The sequence below is a fragment of the Macaca nemestrina genome, chromosome 18, assembly GCF_043159975.1.
Source record: "Macaca nemestrina isolate mMacNem1 chromosome 18, mMacNem.hap1, whole genome shotgun sequence".
In the NCBI taxonomy this organism is placed as follows: Eukaryota; Metazoa; Chordata; class Mammalia; order Primates; family Cercopithecidae; genus Macaca; species Macaca nemestrina.
Genome location: NC_092142.1, coordinates 88,496,025 through 88,519,496, shown reverse-complemented (window position 1 = coordinate 88,519,496; position 23,472 = coordinate 88,496,025). Strand labels below are relative to the sequence as shown.

Sequence of the window (23,472 nt, the reverse complement as noted above, 5' to 3'; positions counted from 1 at the left end):
CTTTTTTTTTTTTTTTTTTTGAGACGGAGTCTTGCTGTGTCTCCCAGGCTGGAGTGCAGTGGCGTGATCTCGGCTCAATGCAAGCTCCGCCTCCCAGGTTCACGCCATTCTCCCACCTCAGCCTGCCAAGTAGCTGAGACTACAGGCGCCCGCCACCACGCCCGGCTAGTTTTTTTTGTATTTTTAGTAGAGACGGGGTTTCACCGTGTTAGCCAGGATAGTCTCGATCTCCTGACCTCGTGATCCACCCGCCTCGGCCTCCCAAAGTGCTGGGATTACAGGCTTGAGCCACCGCGCCCGGCCCCTTATCTCTTTAAGAATAAAAAAAAAAAAAGTCCACTCTGCCAAAGTCAGCCTCTGTAACCTCCCCACAAGAAAACCATTTTACATCAGCCACTGACCAAACCACCCAGTGCTTTAACACAGAAAGGAAGGCATAATCCAGGGCTTGGACTGTCTTTCAAGAAAGCCCCAAATCCCCTGTAAGGAAGTCACAGCAGCGAAACCCCATCCCAGGCCCAGCAGCTCCCACGAAATACACCACGGGGAGACCCAGCGTGACTGCTGACTGATTCCAAGTCCCCAGGAGGGTTTTATTTTTTCTTTTCAACATCCTGTTCTGCGGCTTCCTTGGCTCTTTTTGCCCGTATGCCGAAGAGCCGGGCGTTGGCACGGGCCATGCGGAGACTAGCGAAGGCTTTGAAATTCTTCTCCTCCTCAGTAATGACTCGAGCTTTCTCCTTCTTATAGACCTAGAAGAGAAACACAAGTTGTTGAACCCAGTGTGTCAATGGGCAAAGGCACAATGAGGCATCATCAGAACCCAGAGGACTTCGGGGGATGTAAGGGCAGGTGTGCTGCCCAACTGCGGAAAAGCGACTCTTGAGTCAGTCACTTTCCCTGTGATTAAAAAAAAAAAAAAAAAAAAAAGAAAAGAAAAGAAAAGAAAAACCCTCCCTGCCTGAGCTACACACGGCAGCTTAGGTCTGTAAATCCCAAAATTCAAAACCAGGTAAGCAACGCAGAAAAACTCTTTCCAAAAAAACTTCCCAATTTACGGCTTCGTGGTTGCAAGAAGTAAAAACTAAGAAATATTCTTTTCCACAAACCTCCACACGCAGTACAACTGCGACCATTAACTTTCTTAGGCCGGATCCCCATCTCAGATATCCATGTGTTCACCCACTGATCTCATCTAAAGATGGATTTGAGCAAGTGTTAACTTACATTCCGGATGGGCATGACCGGTCCCGTCAGCTGGGTGGCCAGTTTCAGTTCTTCAGCCTGTTGATGAACGAGAAGAATTAAGTGCCTTTAGCCACGCTGCCCCAAGGACTCCACCCCCGCCTGGCCCCAAACTTCCCCCTGGGGATCCCGAGTTCAGCACCAGTGTCTGAGCCTTTCCTCCAACATACTTTGTCCCCCCAGTGTTGAGAACAGTCATTACTAGTTAGGTGGCTATCTTACTGAGTTGACACAACACGCATGAGACAGTTATATCTACCTGTGAACCAGGGACGGGGCAGAGAAAATCGTTCCCTAATTCAACTACCCGGAAACGTATACAATGGACTTTTATCAACCTTACCCTACAAGGTTTTTCTAGAATATTTTGGAACACGAAGCATTTTTTTTTTTTTGAGACGGAGTCTCGCTCTGTCGCCCAGGCTGGAGTGCAGTGGCCGGATCTCAGCTCACTGCAAGCTCTGCCTCCCGGGTTTACGCCATTCTCCTGCCTCAGCCTCCCGAGTAGCTGGGACTACAGGCGCCCGCCACCTCGCCCGGCTAGTTTTTTGTATTTTTTTTAGTAGAGACGGGGTTTCACCGTGTTAACCAGGATGGTCTCGATCTCCTGACCTCGTGATCCGCCCGTCTCGGCCTCCCAAAGTGCTGGGATTACAGGCTTGAGCCACCGCGCCCGGCCAGACCATGAAGCATTTTAGGGAGACAATGATTTCAACGGAAAAAGCTGGCTCCAAGTCACACAGCCTTTGCCGTGACCACTAAGGTCATCCCTGCTGAAAACCACAGGTGAACCTTAGTAGTCCCGATGAGCTCGTCATCCTGCAAGACAGGCGTATCCTGCGGATCACAACGGCCACGAGGTTTTGGTTCTTCTCACCCCAGCAGGGCCCAGGGACGGGTGTCGCCGATAAAGGAACCCGGCCTCACTTTCCCCGCGCGCCAGGACGGCCGGAGAGCCCTGTACTCACAGAACTGTCTCCCTTCTTGGGGGCCGAGGGCTTCCTGGGGAAGAGGATGAGTTTGGAGCGGTACTCCTTCAGCCGCTGCACGTTGGCCTGCAGGGACTCCGTGGACTTGTTCCGCCTCCTCGGATCCACAGAAATGCCGATGGTCCGCGCCACCTTCTTGTGAACGCCGGCCACCTGCCCCAGAAGCGGAGAGAGATGGAGGCGGGCCCGGGCCTTCTCCGCCGCGAGGCCCGGATGGAGAGGCTCAGCGATCAGATGGAAAAGGGTTCAAACGTGCTTTCATCAAGGCCGTCCAGCGATTCCGGAGAATGTCATCACGCGACTGAGGCCAGCACAGGGGACTCAGGGCCCTCCCGACACCGCGGCGCTGCCACTACTCACCCTGAGCTCCTCCAGGCTGAAGCCGCGGCCAGCGCGCACCTTCGTGTGGTACCGAACCGTGGGGCAGCGCACGATGGGCCGGATGGGCCCCGACGCGGGGCGCGGGGCGATGCGGCGCGCCTTGGCTTGCCGGGCCTTGCGTCTGGTGGAGAGAAGCCCAGCGGCGGTCACCCTCGCCTAAGGCCGCCAGGCAAGTGCTCCGCGGCGGCCGCAGGCAGCGCCCCCCGCCCTGGCACCGGCCACCCCCAAACAAAGGCGCAGCCGCGGGCGCGAGCCCCAGGGGCGCCCCGAGCGCAGGGCTCACCTGCGGATCTTCCGGGCCGGCTGGTTGAACCACGTGGCCACGCGCCGCTGCCAGTCCTTGTGGAAGTGGGGCTTCAAGATCATGCCATTCCGGCTGGGCGCCATGGCTGCCTACGGCCCTGCGGCTGCGAACGCGAGGGAGCGAGTGAGAGGCCGCGCCCCGGCCGCGCGCACCCCCCGGACCTCCGCCCTGAACCCTCCAGCCTGGGCCGTCCGGCCGCGCCTAGAGCCCGGGCCCCGGCCCAACGCTGTCTGCGAAAAAGAAGGGGCCCATCCATGCCCGCGCTGGCAGCAACGCCAGGCCGATGGCGCCGGATGAAGCCCAAAGGCCGGGACCGAGTCTAGCTCACCTCCTGCGCAGGAAGACAACCGAGCGGAAAGGAAACGGCGCCGCAATGCACCCTGGGATGATAGCAGGGCCGGCCAACCAGAAGCGCCGGGCGCTCTGACCAATCAGAGCCCGGAAAGGAGGAACTGACGTCACCGCGCTCTCTCAGGGCCGCCCTCGCAGACATGGCGTCGCTCAGAGTGCGGCGGCGGGGCCGTGATGCCCGGGCCCTGTGGACCCCGCGGCCTGACTTGCTTGACGTCCGCCGTTACTGCCCCGGCGCTTCAGCCGCTGCGCGGGCCGCGGTGGGCTCAGGCCGAGTCCCGCCTTGCGGACTAACGCGCGCGCGGCCAGCATCTGGGCGGACGGCGAACGGGCGACGCCCCGGCAATTCTAAGTTTGTTCGCGTTTGTGGGACACGTTTGTAGCGCAAAGGCAGGAAAACTGCAATGAGATCCGAGTCTGCGCAACCTAAGGCCGTCGTCCTCCTTGTTCCAGCGTTTATTCTCCTCCCATCCATTTAGAACTTTTTTTATATTGAGACAAGAGCCTCACTCCGTCGCCCAGGCTGGAGTGCAATGGCGTGATCTCGGCTCACTGCAAACTCTGCCTCCCGAGTAGCTGGGATTACAGGCGCCCGCCACCACACCAGGTTAATTTTTTGTATTTTAGTTTAGTAGTAGAGACGGGGTTTCACCGTGTTGCCCAAGCTGGTTTCGAACTCCTGAGCTCAGGCAATCCGCCCGCCTCGGCCTCCCAAAGTGTTGGGATTACAGGCGTGAGCCACCGCGCCCGGCCTATGCTGGTTTTTTAAAAGATAAAATTAACATTTCTTGAGTGTTTTTGTAAGCAGGTAGTTCAGTTCCGGATGTGCATTTTCACATCGAATCCACACAACTCCGTAAGGAGCAGTTACTGTTGGCCTCTGTCCCCGCTTTCCCTTGGCCCAGGATTAGGTGACTTCTCTAAGGTCAGGGGTACCCAACTGAAAATGTCACATTCTGACCTGCTGTGCCTACTGCCTCCCTTCACAAAGAAAAGCATCAACAAAAAGCCAGCTCTTACTCTCTAGTGCAAGTCTGTGAAGGCACCATCCATCTTACTGCTACCTGGAAACCTTTAAATCTTAATAACCCTCTTTCTTCCCTACCCTCACCCAATCACCAGCCTTCCTCCTGGTAAAACTTAGTCCACATTTTAAGAATTTCACAGTCCCGGCCGGGCGCGATGGCTCACACCTGTAATCCCAGCAGTTTGGGAGGCCGAGGCGGGCGGATCACGAGGTCGGGAGATCGAGACCATCCTGGCAAACACGGTGAAACCCCGTCTCTACTAAAAATACAAAAAATGAGCCGGGCGTGGTGGCGGCGCCTGTAGTCCCAGCTACTCGGGAGGCTGAGGCAGGAGAATGGTGTGAACCGGGGAGGCAGAGCTTGCAGTGAGCCGAGATCGCGCCACTGCACTCCAGCCTGGGAAACAGAGCAAGACTCTGTCAAAAAAAAAAAAAAAAAATTTCACAGGCCGGGCATGGTGGCTCACACCTGTAATTCCAGCACTTTGGGAGGCCGAGACGAGTGGATCACCTGGTATCAGGAGTTGGAGACCAGCCTAGCCAACATGGCAAGATCCTGTCTCTACTAAAAATACAAAAATTAGCCGTGTGGTAGTGTACGCGTGTAATCCTAGCTACTCCAGAGACTCAGACGGGAGAATCATTTGAACCCAGGAGGCGGAGGTTACAGAGTCAAGACTGCGCCACTGCACTCCAGCCTGGGTGACAGAGTTAAGCCTCCGTCTCAAAAACAAAAAATTTAGGGCTGGGTGTGGTGGCTCACACCTGTAATCCCAGCACTTTGGGAGGCCGAAGCAGGCAGATCACGAGGTCAGGAGATGAGGACCATCTCTATTAAAAATAAAAAAAATTAGCCAGGCGTGGTGGCACGCACCTGTGGCCCCAGCTACTTGGGAGGCTGAGGCAGGAGAATTGCTTGAACCCTGGAGGTGGAGGTTGCAGAGAGCCAAGATAGCACCACCGCACTCCAGCCTGGGCTACAGAGCATGATTCCATCTCCCCCAAAAAAAAAAAAAATTAAAAATAGTAAAATAATTTCACAAAAGGCTCGGTACAATGGCTCACACCTGTAATCCCAACACATTGGGAGGGCAAGGCAGGAGGGTCACTTGAACTCAGAAATTACAGTCTAGCCCTGTCTCTGCAAAAAATACAAAAATTAGGCATAGTGGTGCATGCCTGTGGTCCCAGCTACTTGGGAGGCTGAGTCAGGAGGATTGCGTGAACCCAGGAGATTGAGGCTGCAGCGAGCCGAGATGGCGCCACTGCACTCTAACCTGGGCGACAAAGCAAGACTGTCAAAAACCAACACAACAGGAAAAAAATGATTACTGAGGACACGACCCTTGGCTACACCAGCTAAAACCTTCCCAACTGCGTGCTGCTCTTTGGATTTGGAGAACTTGGGCAAAGGTCAAGGCGTCTCTCAGAGATGCCCCCACTTGGGTGTGTGACCGCACCTGTGGCTGCCTCCTTACTGCTCTGCCGGCGTTTCTCAGGGCACTCAGTGTTGCAGCAACAACAGGACGATCCACTCACGTCACTGCACCACAGGGAGGGCAGACGCAAGGAGGCCAGAGTGGGAGCCGCATGCCCCGGAACACAGGGCCAGGGCGTCCTGGGTCATCCTCTATCCCTACAGGGTCCAGGCCCCCGATTCCTACGGGAGTTTTCCACTTAGTCCCTGCATTACTCAAATGACAAACTGAAACCACAAGACCCTGTGATCCAAGGTAAGCCCGCCAGCTCCCCTGCATTAGAGCTGGCCAGACAATGCAGATGTAGATTTTCCAACCACAGAGTTTATTAGTGAAGTGTCTCAACAGTTCTCAGGGCAGAAAAAACCAAGGCATCCCCCAACACTGCGTGTGTGACTAGACCAGCAAGAAGTCCTCAACTTGCACCGGCCACATGGCAGCAGGGGGCAGTGCTGAGTCCCCTGGAGCCCAGTGCCTGGGCCGGACTGTGTGGCCCCATTGACGAGTGAGCTGGAGGACGGGGCTGCTGGCTCAGAGGGTCCTTTCATGTCCGATCCCGTTAGCATTCTGAGGGAGCCACAGGAACTGGGAGGCCGGGCAAGCGTCGGCATGAACAGCGGTCTGTTCGGAGTCTGAATGCTCTGCTGCCTCTGGGTGGCCTCAGCCATGCTGGGAACGACTGTCTAGAACCTTGGGAACTCAGGTGTTCCATGCTCACTCGGGAACGCACTGAGAACCTTCCCCACAGGGGAGACGACGCACACACACAAGGCTTGGCCAGTTGTTTCTGCAGAGAAACTTACAATCATGAAAAGGGTAATCAGGCCGGGCGCGGTGGCTCAAGCCTGTAATCCCAGCACTTTGGGAGGCCGAGACGGGCGGATCACGAGGTCAGGAGATCGAGACCATCCTGGCTAACACGGTGAAACCCCGTCTCTACTAAAAAATACAAAAAACTAGCCGGGCGAGGTGGCGGGCGCCTGTAGTCCCAGCTACTCGGGAGGCTGAGGCAGGAGAATGGCGTAAACCTGGGAGGCGGAGCTTGCAGTGAGCTGAGATCCGGCCACTGCACCCCAGCCTGGGCAGCAGAGCAAGACTCTGTCTCAAAAAAAAAAAAAAAAAAAAAAAAAAAAAAGAAAAGGGTAATCAACAAACAGATCTCAGAAGTCGCTGCACAGGGACTACTGAGGGCCGCAAGAGGAAGTGCAAACCTCAGTTGAAAAGCAACGCAGGGTGGCTGAGTGAGCCCTCAGTTCTTGGGTCACCCGCACGTGCGGCCAACACGTCCCAGCTACTTGGGCCAAGTCGGCTCTTCGCCTCCAAGTGGGGGCTGCTGGGTCTCTTCGGCCTCCTCCTCTCCCGAGTCCTGTTTCTCCCTCTGGGCGTCGACCCACCTCTGCGGTGCGATCATTTTCTTCGGCCCGTGGGGCGGCGGGCCAATGAGAGCCTCGATGTCCTCATAGTTTATCACTTCCTTTTCCAGAAGGGCGTTTGCCAGCTGGAAAGAACAGGCACAGCAGTGTGAGAGTCCCCAGGACAGACACAGAGCATCTTTGTCCCAGGGAGGTGACGAGAGGCGTGCGGGCCTGTGTGCAGGACACCCGGGACAGGCCACTTTTCCAGGGAAGCGGAGGCACGGAGGCAGCTCCCAAAGAAGAATCACCCCCATCTCAACCTCATAAATGATTTTCCGGTGGCCAGCCTCATTAATTTTTCTACTTCCCTTCAAAATCTTGGCTTATTTTTGGCAACTGCAATTTCTTTCACCAGACAAGATGTGCGTGTCTACAGGGAAGGAGACGGGTAAAACGCTGCACCCTCCTGATTGACACAACACCGGGAGAAGGAATCTGAGGAGAAGTTGTGTGAGCTGGCACCTCTCAATTTGGGGAAGGGAATTTCAGCCACTCTAGGTGGGATCTTGGAAAACACTCGAGATGCCGACTGTCCTGTGCCGGTGGCCCTGCCTCTGGGGTGGCCTGGCCCGACCACAGAAAACACTGCCACAGCCACATTTCACTGGTTTCCGTGAAGGAAGAACTCTTCCAGATTTTCTTTCTCTCTTTTTTTTTTGTTAACTGCCTGCTCCTTTCCTCACTCCTCCAGATTTTCTAAAGAAAATGGTAACCCCTAAAGCTAGGGTGATTTACTTGTGGCTTTATTGCAAGAGACAAACATTTCCTCTCTAGGGCTGGTCTGAGATTTTATTAAGTTCTGCAACCCACTGACACACAGGGCAGACACGCCACTCCACAGCCAGTGAGAAGCCTCGCCTGCAGCTTTGTCCCTGCCGGCTCTGGCTCCCACTGTGGTGAGCCCAAGTTCTGCAGAGCTGCTTTGTCAACCGTGATGAGCACATGTCCACAGGCAGGTGCTGCTTCAGCCGGGGACGGCACTACCCACGCCTGCCCTGAGACTGCTGCTGCTTCTGGCTGGGGATGACACTCTAAGGGCCCTAAACACTATCCCCATGTGACACACGGTGCTCGCCTGAAAGACACGAGGGGAGGCCAAAGAAACAACTACCCATCCACTGCCTACCCATCTGTTCACAACATGGCCTCTCCTGAGTTCTAAGCAGCAGTTACCAGAACCCAGGGACACGAAAGTTAACTCCAGCTCTGCCCACTGTGAGAAACACATCAGACAATCCCTACTGAGGAACGTAACACGAGGAACAAAACACGAGGCCAGTCCTTGAAGCTGCCAAAGGAGGTCTGAGGAACTGTCACCCCAGAGGAGCCTCAGGAGACGGGCGATCAAACGCCACGTGGACTCCCAGAGCGGAAAGGACACTGGGAGACGGAGCACATCTGCATCACGTGTGCACCCATCACTGCGGGTCGGCGGGGGCTCCTCAGGTGGGAGGACTGCCCCGGGGGGCCTCCACGGGGAGCGAGGCAGTGGTGCAGGGAGCTCTCTGCACTGCGCCTGCAACTTTTCTACATCTAACACTACGGTAGGCCCGGGGCTGTGGCTCACGCCTGTAATCCCAACACTTTGGGAGGCCGAGGCAGGCAGATCACCTGAGGTCAGGAGTTCAAGACCAGCTTGGCCAATATGGTGAAAGACTCTCTACTAAAAATACAAAAATTAGCCAGGCATGGTGGCGACACCTGTAGTCCCAGCTACTCGGGAGGCTGAGGCAGGAGGATCGCTGGAACCCGGGAAGTGGAGGTTGCAGTGAGCCAAAATGGCGCCATTGCACTCCAGCCTGGGCGACAGAGTAAGACTTCGTCTCAAAAACAAACAAACAAACAAACAAACAAAAAAAAAACCAAAGAAAATCAAAATCCTCTCTAAAATTAAAACTTTATTTTAATAAAAATTTTGGCCGGGCGCGGTGGCTCAAGCCTGTAATCCCAGCACTTTGGGAGGCCGAGACGGGCGGATCACAAGGTCAGCAGATCGAGACCATCCTGGCTAACACGGTGAAACCCCGTCTCTACTAAAAAATACAAAAAAAAAAACTAGCCGGGCGAGGTGGCGGCGCCTGTAGTCCCAGCTACTCGGGAGGCTGAGGCAGGAGAATGGCGTAAACCCGGGAGGCGGAGCTTGCAGTGAGCTGAGATCCGGCCACTGCACTCCAGCCCCTGCGACAGAGCCAGACTCCGTCTCAAAATAAATAAATAAATAAATAAAAATAAAAAATAAAAAATTCAAGAAAAAAGTTTAAGAGTTGGAAAAAGATTAAACAAAGCTGACAAAACACCGGTAACTGCTAACGGCAGGAACAGGCACAGGAGACTCTGTGGCAGCTTCTTTCTACCTTGGGGGAACACACTGGGTGAATTCATGACGAAAAGTGTGGGACATGTAAGTTTCAGGTGAGGTGGAATTCACATTGGCCAGAGTGTTCTCTGTACTGTGTGCCTTGGAAATACTTCACGAGAGGGGTGGGGACTGGGGGACTGTGGGTGCTGCGTGATGCTGTGTGGGTGCTGCGTGGGTGCTATGTGGTGCTGTGTGGGTGCTGCGTGGGTGCTGTGTGATGCTGTGTGGGTGCTGTGTGATGCTATGTGGGTGCTGTGTGGGTGCTGTGTGATGCTGCGTGGGTGCTGTGTGGGTGCTGTGTGATGCTGCGTGGGTGCTGTGTGATGCTGCGTGGGTGCTGTGTGGGTGCTGTGTGATGCTGTGTGGGTGCTGTGTGGGTGCTGTGTGATGCTGCGTGGGTGCTATGTGGTGCTGTGTGGGTGCTGCGTGGGTGCTGTGTGATGCTGCGTGGGTGCTGCGTGATGCTGCGTGGGTGCTGTGTGGGTGCTGTGTGATGCTGCGTGGGTGCTGTGTGGGTGCTGTGTGATGCTGTGTGGGTGCTGCGTGGGTGCTGTGTGATGCTGCGTGGGTGCTATGTGGTGCTGTGTGGGTGCTGCGTGGGTGCTGTGTGATGCTGCGTGGGTGCTGTGTGATGCTGCGTGGGTGCTGTGAGATGCTGCGTGGGTGCTGTGTGATGCTGCGTGGGTGCTGTGTGATGCTGTGTGGGTGCTGTGTGATGCTGTGTGGGTGCTGTGTGGGTGCTGCGTGATGCTGCGTGGGTGCTGCGTGATGCTGTGTGGGTGCTGTGTGATGCTGCGTGGGTGCTATGTGATGCTGTGTGGGTGCTGTGTGATGCTGCGTGGGTGCTGTGAGATGCTGCGTGGGTGCTGTGTGATGCTGCGTGGGTGCTGTGTGTTTGCTGCGTGATGCTGCAGTCTCCTCGCCTGGCCAGGGCCTCACCGCCTGCAGCTTGTCCAGGTTGTCCTGCAGCACCTTCTCGGTGTGTCTGTAGGCCTTGGCCACCAGCAGTCTTGCTTCCTGCGAATGGAGGGAACTGTGTCAGGGCAAGGCTGGCCGCCTGGCTCCGGCACCAAAGCACAGAAAAGAAGTGCCAGGCTGGGAACATGGCCTTTCCCCTCCCAGGAGGAACAGGACTCCTCAGCCGGCGGGCGGTCTCCTGCCCGTGACCACTGCTGGGGGAGCAGAGCTCCACATGCCGCCCGCCCACCCACAGCTGCCTCACAGGCCTTTCCTGGCCCAGTCTGAAGGCTATGTGGGCCCTGCGTCTATTGCTCAGTGAATTTATTTGATATTCTTCCCAGATTCACATCTATAATTTCATTAGGAGCATCTATGTCCTCATCTGAGAAAAAAATACTCCACAGGTAGGAACTACAGCAGAGCCCAGAAGGAAGAAGCCCACGTGGGGCCTGCAGCTGAGCTCAGCTGTGGCGGCCGTGGCCGGCCCTTGTGTGGCAGACCCAGGGACTCCCTTCCCGGGGAGCACGGAGTGCAGCGGTGCGGCCAAAGCCGACTCACATGGTCCATTATCTGCTGCAGGCCTTGGCTGAAGGGGCGCCGCCCGATGCCCACGAGTCCCTCCTGTGCCTCAGGGAAGGAGATGGGGCCGATGCCAGGTGCCATCCCAAACTGCTTCACCATGGAGTAGGCAATGCGGGTGACCTTCCTCAGGTCATCCTGTGCCCCTGGAGGGTGGGGTCAAGACAGAGGGATCCTCAGCACTGCAGGTGCACAGCAGGTGTCCCGGTCAGTGTCCTGGGGCAGCACCGTGCCTCCGCATCCCCTTCCTCCCGAGGAGTCCCACCGTGAAGCTGGACAGTGAGGACGTTGGCACCTCGCCACTGTTCCTTAAGAGAGTCTTAAAACTTTCAGAAATGCTCGTTTATTTGGAAATCTAGAACCTGGGGGGCATACAGGAGCTCACTGCACGGCAGTTCTCAAGCACAAGCCCAGGCCTATGCGCGGCACACCCACGGACCTGGAGCCCTGGGACCCTCCTTCAGTCTCTGGATCTCCCAGTGAAGTGACAGCTTCAGAACAGTGAAGCTGCTTCCATTTCATTCCGTTTCCTGTAGCCATTACCAAGAATTAACCAATTAAATGCGTTTAGAGTTGGCATATAGGTTAAGTTTTTTGTCCAGTTAAATTATCTAAAAAGTCTTGCTTAGCTCCAAATCTCCTATGACCACAACTTATCCTTTAAAAAACACTTAATAAACTCAAAACTACATCTACACCAGATTCACCCCACGGCATTCACTGGAACAGAAGGAATAATGCACGGAAAAGCACTCTGAAACCTCCGGGGCCCACGCAGCCGCTCCTCACCAGAAGTGACCTTGTTGAAGGACAGTGCTTCCGAGGCCCGGCCCCCCAGGGCCATGCACATCCGCTCAAACAGCTGCTCCTTGGTGAAGAGGTACTGGTCTCTGGGAAGCATCTGAGCAAAGCCCAGGGCGGCGTTCGTCCGAGGGGCTATGGAGACCTGCACAGGGTCAAGATGGCCCACGTCAGTAGGCAGGATGTGGGCTTTGAGGAGGAAGGTGTGGGACTAAGAGGTCTCCATCATTAAAGCGTCTCAAAGCAGGAAAGCAAATCAGCATCTTTTACAAGAGAGGACCCTAACACCACAGACGGCCAGCCCAGAGACAGCAGGTTCCCACCACAGACGGACGGCCAGCCCAGACAGCAGGGTTCCCACCACAGGTGCCTGTACATACACTGTTGGGGAGTGTCTTCTCATACATGACTAGGGAGTCAAGAAGACAAGGTCTGTAGAAGACAGCTGAGAGGCGAAGGACAAGTTACACCCCCAGTGGCCGCTGAGCTGACCCCTGGCACTAGCGACTGCCACGGAGGGTTCAGAGCAATGGGAACCCCAGGATGCTGAGGGAACATGGACTGCCCTCACCTCTGCTGCTCCCCCACACCCCCACATCAGGTGTGCAAGGAGGGGGCACGGGGCAACATGCTAACCCAACGACATGGAACCGCGGAGTGGGAGACGGAGGGAGACAGGGCAGGGGCAGGTCCTTTGCTGGCCCAGCTGCTGCTTCTGAGAACTGTGGCAGCAAGATGGCCACAACCAGGTGCTCTGAGAATCCTGAGAGAACGCTGAATTTAGAACCTAAGACTAGGCCAGGCGCGGTGGCTCCCATCTGTGATCTCAGCACTTTCGGAGTTAGAGGCGGACAGATTCCTTGAGCCCAGGAGTTCGAGACTAGCCAAGACCCCTTCTCTACAAAAAATACAAAAATTGCCCGAGCCAGCGGTGGTGTACGCCTGTAGTGTCAGCTACACAGGAGGCTGAGGTAGGAGGATCTTGTGAGCCTGGAAGGTCAAGGCTGCAGTGAGCTAGCTGTGACTGCGCCACTGGACTCCGGTCTGGGCGACAGAGAGACAGACCCTGTCTCAAAACCAAAAAAAGGCTCTAAATAACGGCTGCAGTGATGATTGCATTAATGACCAAAACCACAACAGTCAGTTCACAACCTTTCCCTGGCAGGACACTGAGCCTTGGGAAGGAGACTTACTTTTTCATTGTGACTATCTGACTTTTGCCTATCAAATAAAGTAAAAATTCTTTTTTTTCCCTTTGATAGTCTTGCTCTGTCACCCAGGCTGGAGTGCAATGGCACAGTCTTGGCTCACTGCAGACTCTGCCTCCCGGGTTCAAGAGATTCTTCTGCCTCTGCCTCTCAAGTAGCTGGGATTACAGGTGTGCACCACCACGCCCAGCTAATTTTTTGTATTTTTGGAAGAGACGGGGTTTCACCATGTTGGCCAGGCTGGTCTCAAACTCCTGACCTCGGGTGATCTGCCCGCTTCGGCCTCCCAAAGCCCCTGCGTTAATTTTGATATGTTGACATACTGAGTTAAAACGTTGTGTTTGTTGCTCAGTTTCTCAATATCCCTTAAATGGGACCCTGAGCTCAGTGTCCACTCGCCCCACACTGGGCCGGCTCTGGTCCCATGACCGCGATGCACGTCACCAAGGAGCAGCATGTACCTGGTCCCCAGACGCTGGCCTCAGCCCTGCTGGGAGCCTGGGATGGGCAGGATGCTCTCTGATTAACACCCAACTTTGCTACAGCTCACGCCTGAGAAACAGCAGTGGAGACCACGCTGGCAAGCCAAGCGGGCAACTGCTGCACTGTGTGCATTTTTTGCAGCGAACCCTGAGGTAGGAACACAGCACCACTGCCGTCTCCGGTGAGCCTCAAACCGGCACCGGTTCCTGGGGCTCCACTGTAAAGACGGCGCCTGCGTTCTGAATAGAGACCTCCTCTTGACAGCACTCGGGCTCCCAGTGGTGGAGCCACATGTCAGAGAAGCTGTAACATCACCATTTGGTAAGAATCAACTTCCATCGAGTTCACAGCTGCCTACAAGAGTAGTTTTTTGTTTGTTTGAAGTAGAGACGGTTTTGCCATGTTGTCCAGGCTGGCCTCGAACTCCTGACCTCAGGTGATCCACCGCGCCCGGCCTACAGTAGCATTTTTTAAATGTATGCTCAACTCACTTCTTTCCAATGTTAGGAGTCATTTGGGGTGGACAGGCTGAGAACACACACAGGCAGTGAAACCCCACTGCATGGTGTGACCTTCCAGGAGTCACCCCAGTAGCAGCACCTGGCTCCGATGTGACACAGTCCACTCCTGCCTCCCATGCCCGAGCTTCTGCCCATCATCCTGGGACAGTCGCCTCCCACCTTACTCCTTGGATCATGACACTGGCAGGCTTTCCTCTCACATGACCTACAGACACAGGCGGGGCCCCCCGGTCAGCTACAGACACAGGCGGGACTTCCCAGTCAGCTTTGGCCAAAGCCTGTGGACCCACCTTCATCACAGCCTCCGTGTGCTCCAGCATCCAGCCCACCAAGGCATGGCCCGACTCGTGAAATGCAACCACTTTCTGTTCTTCCTTGGACAGGATCTTGCTCTTTTTGGCAGTCCCTGAAAGAATGCCAGGATGTGAGCCAGGCGCGGTGCTCACGCCTGTAATCCCAGCACTTTGGGGGGCTGAGGCGGGCGGGTCACCTGAGGTCTGGAGTTTGAGACCAGCCTGACCAATATGATGAAACCCCATCTCTACTAAAAATACAAAAATTAGCCAGGCATGGTGGCAGGTGCCTGTAATCCCAGCTACTCGGGAGGCTGAGGCAGGAGAATCACTTGAATCTGGGAGGCGGAGGTTACAGTGAGCCGAGATCGCGCCACTGCACTCCAGCTGGGTGACGCAGCAAGACGCCGCTCAAAACACAAACCAACTGGCCAGGCGCGGTGGCTCAAGCCTGTAACCTCAGAACTTTGGGAGGCCGAGACGGGCGGATCACAAGGTCAGGAGATCGAGACCATCTTGGCCAACACGGTGAAACCCCGTCTCTACTAAAAAAATATAAAAAATTAGCCAGGCTTGGTGGCGGCGCCTGTAGTCCCAGCTACTTGGGAGGCTGAGGCAGGAGAATGGCGTGAACCTGGGAGGCAGAGCTTGCAGTGAGCCGAGATCGCGCCACTGCAGTCCAGCTTGAGCGACACAGTGAGACTCCGTCTCAAAAAAAAAAAAAAAAAAAAAAAAAAAAACCAACAAAAAAGAATGCCACGGGGTGTGAGCTAGGCCCCGGGCTCTCCCTGGCTGGGCCCTGCTCCTGCCCCATGTAGTCAAAGCAAGGCTCTCTCTGCACATCTGCCTCTAGCAGCTCTGTAGCCATGGCTCCGGACACCCAACTCAAAACTCTTCAGGTCAAAGAACTGTTGAAGGAGGTCGTGATTTCTTCTTTTATAAATGTTGCAAGTATCAAAATAGCTCCTGCTGCTTTTAGGAACAAGTGCAACCCTCTGAGGATTCTCTCCTCCTGCCCCAGGGTTGGGCGAGGTCCACAGGGTCGGGGCAGGGGTCACAGAACAGCAGCTTCTGACTTTCTGGCAGGATGGGCAGAGGCCTCCTGTGAGTATGGGCCTCCTGCTTACTCTCCCACTCCCCTCAGACCTGGCGGGGCAGCTCCCATCCCCATCACTTTCTGGATCCTCATGGCTTCCACTCATCCCTTCAGAGGCCTTTTGCCTCAGGGACAAGGCTTTTTTTGGTAAGAGACAGAGTCTCACTCTGTCACCCAGGCTGGAGGGCAGTGGTGCAATCATGGCTCACTGTTGCTTCAACCTCCCGGGTTCTAGCAATCCTCCTACCCCAACCGCCTGAGTAGCTGGGACCAGAGGTGTGCTCTACCACCATGCCTGGCTAATACTCTTTTCTTTCTTTCTTTTTTTTTGTTTTAAAAGAGATGGGGTCTTGCTGTGTTGCCCAGGCTGGTCTCAAACTCCTGGCCTCAAGCAATCCTCCTGCCTCAGCCCCCAAAGTGCTGGTATTACAGGCATGAGCTACAGTGCCCAGCCAGGGACAAATGTTTGCATTAATTTTCCCCTGTTCAGCTTACTGGTGAGGCTTCATTTCCTGTCTCACATTTTCCACACATCTGTAAGTCTCCATTTTGTACAACTTGAATCAGCTCGTGTCCTGAGCACTCAAGTACATCGTGCTACTGGAACCTTCCACCACCACTTTACTGCAAGGCTTTAAGTCCTAAGACACACTGGCTGTGGCCGATGAATTACTCCAACCAGAGCCGGCTACAGGACTATGTACAAAGGCACGAGACCACAAGGCGTACAAGACAGGCTTACCTGAAAACAAACGAGTGTGTTTCTAGTACGGACAAGTGCAGGCAGGCTGTCGACACCAGAAGGGGCGACAAGCTCAGTTCAACAGGGATGGCACGGCCAAGCCTGCAGCCTGGGCACCAGGAGGACACCACGCTCAACCACCCATGCCAGTGGCCAGAGATGGGCACTTAAGGGCGTCTCTCCCACCCAGGAGCCTGAGCTCCCTGCACTCCCTGCACTTCCTTTAATCAGACCATTCAGGCATTTGACCGTGAACTGCACTGACCACTCCCCATTCCCTGTGCGTACGGCTGGTTGCCACACGCTCTCTCTTCTTTCTGCCTGAACCTTCACTTCTGCCTCATGGGATCTGGGGGTGGAGGATGGCCCTCCCCACTCCCAGCGCCCTCCCTGCCCAGGATCTGTGAGTAGTAAGTCTTTGAACATGTTTCCTATCGTGGTGGGGACTTAATTTGCACCTTCCACAAGGAAGAACCAGGGGCTGCCCAGGCTGGGTTTTCTCAGGCATGTGGGGGACACAGGGCAGGCCCCAGCACCAGAGCGATGGTCAGGCAGGCACAACCTGGACGTGAATCAGACAGGAGCCATGGGACGTCTGCCAGTGTAAGCAAGTTTCCTGGAGGGACTCCTGGACTTCGGATGGACATTAAGCTGTCCACTGGGTCAAAGATGCACCCCTTGAAGGGTGCAGGATAACCTTCATCTCCCCTGAGTACAGGACTACCGGCCGCCAGGCACTGGACCCGTTTAGCTGGGGGCTCTCAAGACTCAGGCTGTCCACACTAAAGATGAACACAGAGGACCCACTCTGCATCACACATGGGAAATGGCGTCCTGTCAGTATTTTCCTTTCTTCTCCTGGAGTCAGGGGTCTCGCTCTGTTGTCCAGGCTGAACTGCAGTGGTGTGATCACAGCTCACTGTAGCCTCAACCTCCTGGGCTTAGGCCATCCTCCCGCCTTGGTCTCCCGGAGAGCTGGGCTTACAGGCATGAGCCCCCACACCCTGCCCTGGCTGTATTTTCTTTCAAGTGGCCTGCAGTTCCCACTCAGTCCTTCCTGCTTTGCTACTATGATCAAAAGCTTATCAATTTCCACATAAAAGTAAACGGTTACCAAAAATACATTTTGGTGAGACACAGGCAGCGCCAGTTCCCTGGACCCGCGGGGCGGGTGGGGGGAAGCCAGGCGTGTTTCACAGTGTCTGGCACAGCGGCTGGCCCCACTCCTCTGCAGGGATCCACCGCCTTTCCACGCTGAAGCCCCGGGGACCTGCCAGAGGCATGTCTGCTAGGAATTCACTCAGATTGAGGGTGAGGGAACTCGGTTCTCACAAGGACAGCTCGCAAGAGAGGCTCGTGCTCCTCAAACACCTGGGGCAAGAACCACTTCCCTTTTCAAACGTTCCCTGTGTCTCAGACTGACACTGTGGGTCTGAACACCATTTCATGAGATGACTGATCACGTCTGGTTGTTGCCATCATAGCTACGGAAACCTCCAGCAGCTCCGATTCCCGGTTTAGTCCTGCTCTCCTCACAGACGTCGCAGACCCCACACTGAGCAGCCACAGGACGGCAGTCAAGAGGCGGCCAGCCCACCCGTCCCCAAAACTCATCTCCTGTTCCTACTGAGAGTCGGAGCCACGGGTTTTGCCAGAGGTCGCGCAGCAGATCCACACCTGTCCGCAGAGCCCCTCCTGCGCTGAAGGCACAGCTGTCCCTCCATGCCCGCGGGCGGCAGCAGCCCTCCGGCCCACAATCAGCGGTTGGAGCTCAGCCCCCGTAGGGCCAGGGCTAGGCTGAGCCCACCACACCCAGGCCGGTAAGGCATGTTTAGTTTTTATTTCATTATTTTTATTTTTGGCGGGGAATTTTTTATTTTTTTTTTCATTTTCTTTGGCAAGGCATTTTATATTTCTGTTGGACGAGTGTCTACTCTTAGGTCTAAGTCTGTGATACTTTAAGGAGAAGTACCTGGCATCATAAAGACATGAGTTACACAGAACTGAAAGGCAACGTGTGTTCCTTCCCGTGTGATGGCTCCCGGCCACTCAATCACAGGACACCCAGGCCTGGATCTGGCTCCATCCACCTCATCTCTAAATACCTGCTTGGGTATTTCTGGGGTTCAAGCCCTGCTAAGAACGGCCTTCACCAGGGCGCGCCCCGTGTACCTGCAAGGACGCGCTCCACAGCGTACTCAAAGTTGAGCGTGTGCACCGAAGTGTGTCCCTCCCGCGCCGCGTGCAGGGCAGCCTCGTTGCAGATGTTGGCGATGTCAGCCCCTGCCAACACAAACGACAGCCAGGGCACGGTGGGGTGGGGCTCTGCTCTCTATCAGGGCTTAAGAGGAGGAAGGGGCCCTCAAGGAAGAACAAAGATGGCCGGGCACGGTGGCTCACGCCTGTAGTACCAGCACTTTGGGAGGCTGAGGCAGGCGGATCACCTGAGGTCAGGAGTTGGAGACCAGCCTGGCCAACACGGTGAAACCCCGTCTCTACTAAAAATACAAAAATTAGCCAGGTGTGGTGTCGGTGCCTGTGATCCCAGCTACTCCGGAGGTTGAGGCAGGAGAAATGGTTGAACCCAGGAGGCAGAGGCTGCAGTGAGCCAAGATCACGCCACCGCACTCCAGTCTGGGCGACAGAGCCGGACTCTGTCTCAAAATAAATAAATAATTAATTAAAAGGAAGAACAAAGAGAGAAAAGAGACCAAGAACCAAGAGTGCTGGTGAGAGCGTGTGGGAGAGAGGCAAGGGGAGCTGGCACCAGCAGTAGAGGTGGGGAGTGGCAGGCACCGTGACCATGTTCCACTGAGGCCATTTCACAGACGAGACACAGAATCGCCAAGCTCCGTCTGCCCTGACACCCGTCTCTCTCCTCCCAAGGGCAGTTCCAGACCCCATCTTGTGACATTCCACCTAACAGCTCGTGGGCATTGATGGCAAAGAAATTAAAGGCTCTCAGTATCCACAAAATTCTAGCGAAAGATCTTAACAAACAATCAAAGGGGAAGTTGATCTCAATAAAAGGGAGTTTTGTTTACATTGTTTTAAAATGTGAGCCACGCAGAAAAAAGCGTCTTGATGTACGATTTCTATTTCTACAGCTTGACAGAGACTGTGAGGGTCAGAGGGAGGCGGCTTTGCCGGCACTGCGTCGTCTGACCCCGGGTCTGATGGGAAATGCCAGGATGACTGGTCACACTGTGTGGAGGCAAACGTACCGCCACCATCTCGAGTCCAGCACAGTCTGCTTTTCCACCCCTGGGGCAGAGGAAGGAGGGCGGGTGCCGTCTTGACCTGCCATCCCACTTGCACATCAGCTCCCACCCAGGCCTGTACTGAGCAGGGGCCCCCAGAGAAGGCAGCGCCCACCCTACACAGGAGGCCTCGACGTTGTGTGCACAGGTGAGACCGCCAGCCCTCAGAATGTGACGCTGCTCAGGCTGCGGGTTGAGAACGTACCGCTGAATCCTGGTGTCAGCTCTGCCAGGCGTTGGGAGTAAAAGGTGCTGGGCTGGGTCAGCTTCAGGCCCTTCAGGTGCTGCTCGAAAATCTCCCGCCTCTCCTGCCAGAACCGGGGAGGACGACAGACCGTTGCGTTCACGCCCAGTTACTGCCGCAGGCGCTGCATGTTTGTCTGTGGCGGGAGAGGGGGGTCCCCGACGCGCCTGCCCTGAGGACAAGCCTCAGCTTCCCAAGGAGCTGGGATTACAGGTGCGCCATCACGCCTGACTGAGTTTTGTATTTTTAGTAGAGACAGGGTTTTGCAAACTTGCCCAGGCTGGTCTGGAACTCCTGGCTTCAAGTGATCCACCTGCCTCGGCCTCCCAATGTGCTGGGATTACAGGCGTGAACCACCACGCCTGGCCGTGAGCAGCATTTTAAACATGAACAGAACGCTCTTGGATGGCCGGGTCCAGTGGCTCACACCTGTACTCCTAGCACATTAGGAGGCTGAAGCAGGCAGCCTGGCCAACGTGGTGAAATCCTGTCCCTACTAAAATACAAAATTAGCCAGGTGTGGTGGTGCACGCCTGTAATCCCAGCTACTCGGGAGGCTGAGGCTGGAGAATCACTTAAAGCTAGAAGACAGAGGTGGCAGTGAGCCGAGACTGCGCCGCTGCACCCCAGCCTGGGGGACAGAGTGAGACTCTGTCTAAAAAAAAAAAGAACGTTCTTGGAAGCCAAGGTGGGGATCACTTGAGGCCAGGGGTTTGACACCAGACTTGGCAACACAGTGAGACCCCGTTAAAAATTAGCCGCCACGGGCCGGGCGCGGTGGCTCAAGCCTGTAATCCCAGCACTTTGGGAGGCCGAGACGGGCGGATCACGAGGTCGGGAGATCGAGACCATCCTGGCTAACATGGTGAAACCCCGTCTCTACTAAAAAATACAAAAAAAAACTAGCCGGGCGAGGTGGCGGGCGCCTGTAGTCCCAGCTACTGGGGAGGCTGAGGCAGGAGAATGGCGGGAACCCGGGGGGCAGAGCTTGCAGTGAGCTGAGATCCGGCCACTGCACTCCAGCCTGGGTGGCAGAGCGAGACTCCGTCTCAAAAAAAAAAAAAAAATTAGCCGCCACGGTGGTGCCCGCCCGTCGCAGTCCCAGCTCCTCAGCTTGAGCTCTGAAGGTCGAAGCTGCAGTGAGTGGTGATCGCAGCACTGCACTCCAGCCCGGGTGACAGCGCAACACCCTTTCTCTAAAAATTAAAAGAAAAAATCAAAAAGAAAAACGAGCCGTCCTCCCCTGGAGAAGCAGCCGCAGGAAGGGCTTCCGCTCTGCCCTTCACTCTCCACCTCAACAGAGGCCAAGCACCGGCTGAGGCATCAGGGCAGCTGCCTCTGTGAGCCCAGCCCTGCTCCCCAGGCTGCACTGACACACCATGAACCTACCAGCAAACCCCGAGGCCCTCTCTCCAAACCCTCCCCTCCATGAACTGAACTCCTGCTCCCTCAGGGCGGCAACCGCGGCCCTTTGGCCAGGAGGTGTAATGTCTAACCAGAGCCCTGTGACAGAGGAGGGAATCAGGCAAGAGGTCTCAGAGCTTCTACTCCCAGCCCAATTCCAGGGCAGCTGCACAGTCTATGTCTCCAGAACCCACGCTCTGGATGGAAGGAAATGATGCCGCACAAGAATAAAGTTTCCCACCATTTTTCCTCCTGGATTTTGTTTCAAAGGATTTGCTATAAAAACCAGACTGATACCCAGGATAAAAGGAAAACTAATAGCGGGTGAAAAGAACTGCAAAGCCCTGAGCAGTGAGTGCAGCAGGTGGGCAGGTCTGCTCGGGGCGTGCGGCCCACGTGGGGGCCGCGCTGGACAGTGCCAGCACCTGCGGGGCAGCAACAGGCTTCACACCAACAAGTGTCTTAGAGGAGAGGCCAGACCACCCAGGATGAGTGAGGGCGGCCCAGGTGGAGTGGGAGAGGCTGGGGTCCTGGCTCTGACCTGCAGTGTGGGCAGATCAATGAAGACGTGACGGTCCAGTCGGCCTGGCCTCATCAGAGCACCGTCCAAAATGTCAGCTCGGTTCGTGGACGCCAGGACGATGACATGGTCTGTGGTGCCCATTCCTGAGGGAACAGACAGTGGCCCTGAGGGTGGGGGTCCTGACACAACAGATTCCCTTGCAGGTTCCCCTTCAGGATACAGGAGGGAGAGGGACCCTCCCCGCCCCAAAGCCCAGAGAGAAAGGAACACATGGTTCTTCTGTACTAGGAGCTGTGATCCTTCCCTCATCGCTCCCAGCCAACATCACCAGGAGGAACAGGAATTTCCCTATTTTGACAAGTGATAACAGCACACCATCCTGGGGCTGGCTACTGAGGCAGAACTGTCCAGGGCCCTCCCGGAGCTCCCACGGCATCCTGGAGCGTCCCCGTCTCATGGTGCCACCTGGGAGCCGGTCCTCACAGCCGCCCCCCAACCCCATCATTAGTGTGACTTTGTTACATTTTAGCTAACACTCGGCTTTAAGCTGTGTCTTTGAAACATTTTATCTTCAACGCCTGGCCTTAAGCCCTGGGTTTCAGGCTTGAGGTTTGTCATCGGAGAATTTAAAAGTGAGCCCAGAAAAGATCACTCATTCCCAGTGTCTGTGAACCTTGACTGGCCCCTGATGTGAATAAATCAACTGCGAGATGATTATGAAGCTGCTGGGAACACCTGACTGGATGCTTGTAAGAACGTTCAGGTGTTATGATGCTGTGATATTTCTCTGAATTTAAACAAATGTACTCAGAGCATGTAAGATTCAAAACTTTGGATCTGCTTTCAAAGAATCCACTTGCCTGGGCGCGGTGGCTGATACCTGTAATCCCAGCACTTTGGGAGGCTGAGGCGGGTGGATCACGAGGCCAGGAGTCCGATACCAGCCTGGCCAAGATGGTGAAACCCTATCTCTACTAAAGATACAAAAAATTAGCCGGCCGTGGTGGTGGGCGCCTGTAATCCCAGCTACTCGGGAGGCTAAGGCAGGAGAATCGCCTAAACCTGGAAGGCGGAGGTTGCCGTGAGCTGAGATGGCACCATTGCAATTACACTCCAGCCTGGGCTAGAGGGCAAGACTCCGCCTAAAAAAAAAAAAAAAAAGAATCCACTGGTGGCCGGGCACGCACAGTGGCTCACGCCTGTAATCCCAGCACTTTGGGAGGTTTACACGGGTGGATCACCTGAGGTCAGGAGTTTCGAGACCATCCTGGCCAACATGGTGAAACCTCGTCTCTACTAAAAATACGAAAATTAGCTGGGTGTGGTACACGCCTGTAATCCCAGCTACTCGGGAGTTTGAGGCAGGAGAATCACTTGAACCAGGAGGCGGAGGTTACAGTGAACCGAGATTGTGTCACTGCACTCCAGCCTGGGCGACAGGGCAAGACTCTCAAAAAAAAAAAAAAAAAAAAAAAGGAAAAGGTCCACAATAAACAGTGTTGAGAGTAAAGATTCAACGAGACCTCCCGTGACTAATGTAAGAAACTCTAAATAGGCTGGGCGCGGTGGCTCAAGCCTGTAATCCCAGCACTTTGGGAGGCTGAGACGGGCGGATCACGAGGTCAGGAGATCAAGACCATCCTGGCTAACACGGTGAAACCCCGTCTCTACTAAAAAATACAAAAAACTAGCCGGGCGAGGTGGCAGGCGCCTGTAGTCCCAGCTACTCGGGAGACTGAGGCAGGAGAATGGCGTAAACCCGGGAGGCGGAGATTGCAGTGAGCTGAGATCCGGCCACTGCACTCCAGT

At 55.3% G+C, this 23,472-nt stretch overlaps 2 protein-coding genes and 1 non-coding gene across 7 annotated transcripts in view; all 3 read right to left on the bottom strand.

The window, feature by feature from the left end:
- Positions 1-558: 558 nt before the first annotated feature.
- Positions 559-3,401, bottom strand: LOC105488895 (ribosomal protein L13). Its single transcript, XM_024795078.2, has 6 exons — positions 3,248-3,401; positions 2,899-3,022; positions 2,595-2,736; positions 2,214-2,387; positions 1,228-1,284; positions 559-752 (listed from the first exon to the last, which is right to left on the bottom strand). The coding sequence occupies exons 2-6, from the start codon at positions 3,000-3,002 to the stop codon at positions 594-596; spliced, it is 636 nt and encodes a 211-aa protein (XP_024650846.2). The 5' UTR covers positions 3,003-3,022; positions 3,248-3,401; the 3' UTR covers positions 559-593.
- On the bottom strand, positions 2,447-2,530 carry LOC112427888 (small nucleolar RNA MBII-202). Its single transcript, XR_003019648.1, has one exon. It is a non-coding gene; the product is annotated as a small nucleolar RNA MBII-202 (small nucleolar RNA).
- Positions 3,402-6,895: 3,494 nt separating the features above from the next.
- Positions 6,896-23,472, bottom strand: part of LOC105488894 (SPG7 matrix AAA peptidase subunit, paraplegin) — a 56,007-nt gene continuing 39,430 nt past the window's right edge. For 3 of the 5 annotated variants that reach the window (XM_071085129.1, XM_071085128.1, XM_071085130.1), the window contains 8 exons: positions 21,682-21,806; positions 19,698-19,800; positions 18,405-18,515; positions 14,392-14,507; positions 11,878-12,034; positions 11,068-11,234; positions 10,489-10,566; positions 6,896-7,273 (listed from right to left, as the gene is read on the bottom strand). In XM_071085129.1, coding sequence (XP_070941230.1) covers positions 7,067-7,273; positions 10,489-10,566; positions 11,068-11,234; positions 11,878-12,034; positions 14,392-14,507; positions 18,405-18,515; positions 19,698-19,800; positions 21,682-21,806 — 1,064 coding nt within the window. In that variant the 3' untranslated portion in view covers positions 6,896-7,066. Of the gene's footprint in view, positions 7,274-10,488; positions 10,567-11,067; positions 11,235-11,877; positions 12,035-13,367; positions 14,307-14,391; positions 14,508-18,404; positions 18,516-19,697; positions 19,801-19,830; positions 19,873-21,681; positions 21,807-23,472 lie in introns of those variants that run through there. The other 2 variants (XM_071085131.1, XM_071085132.1) reach the window with 2 other exon arrangements.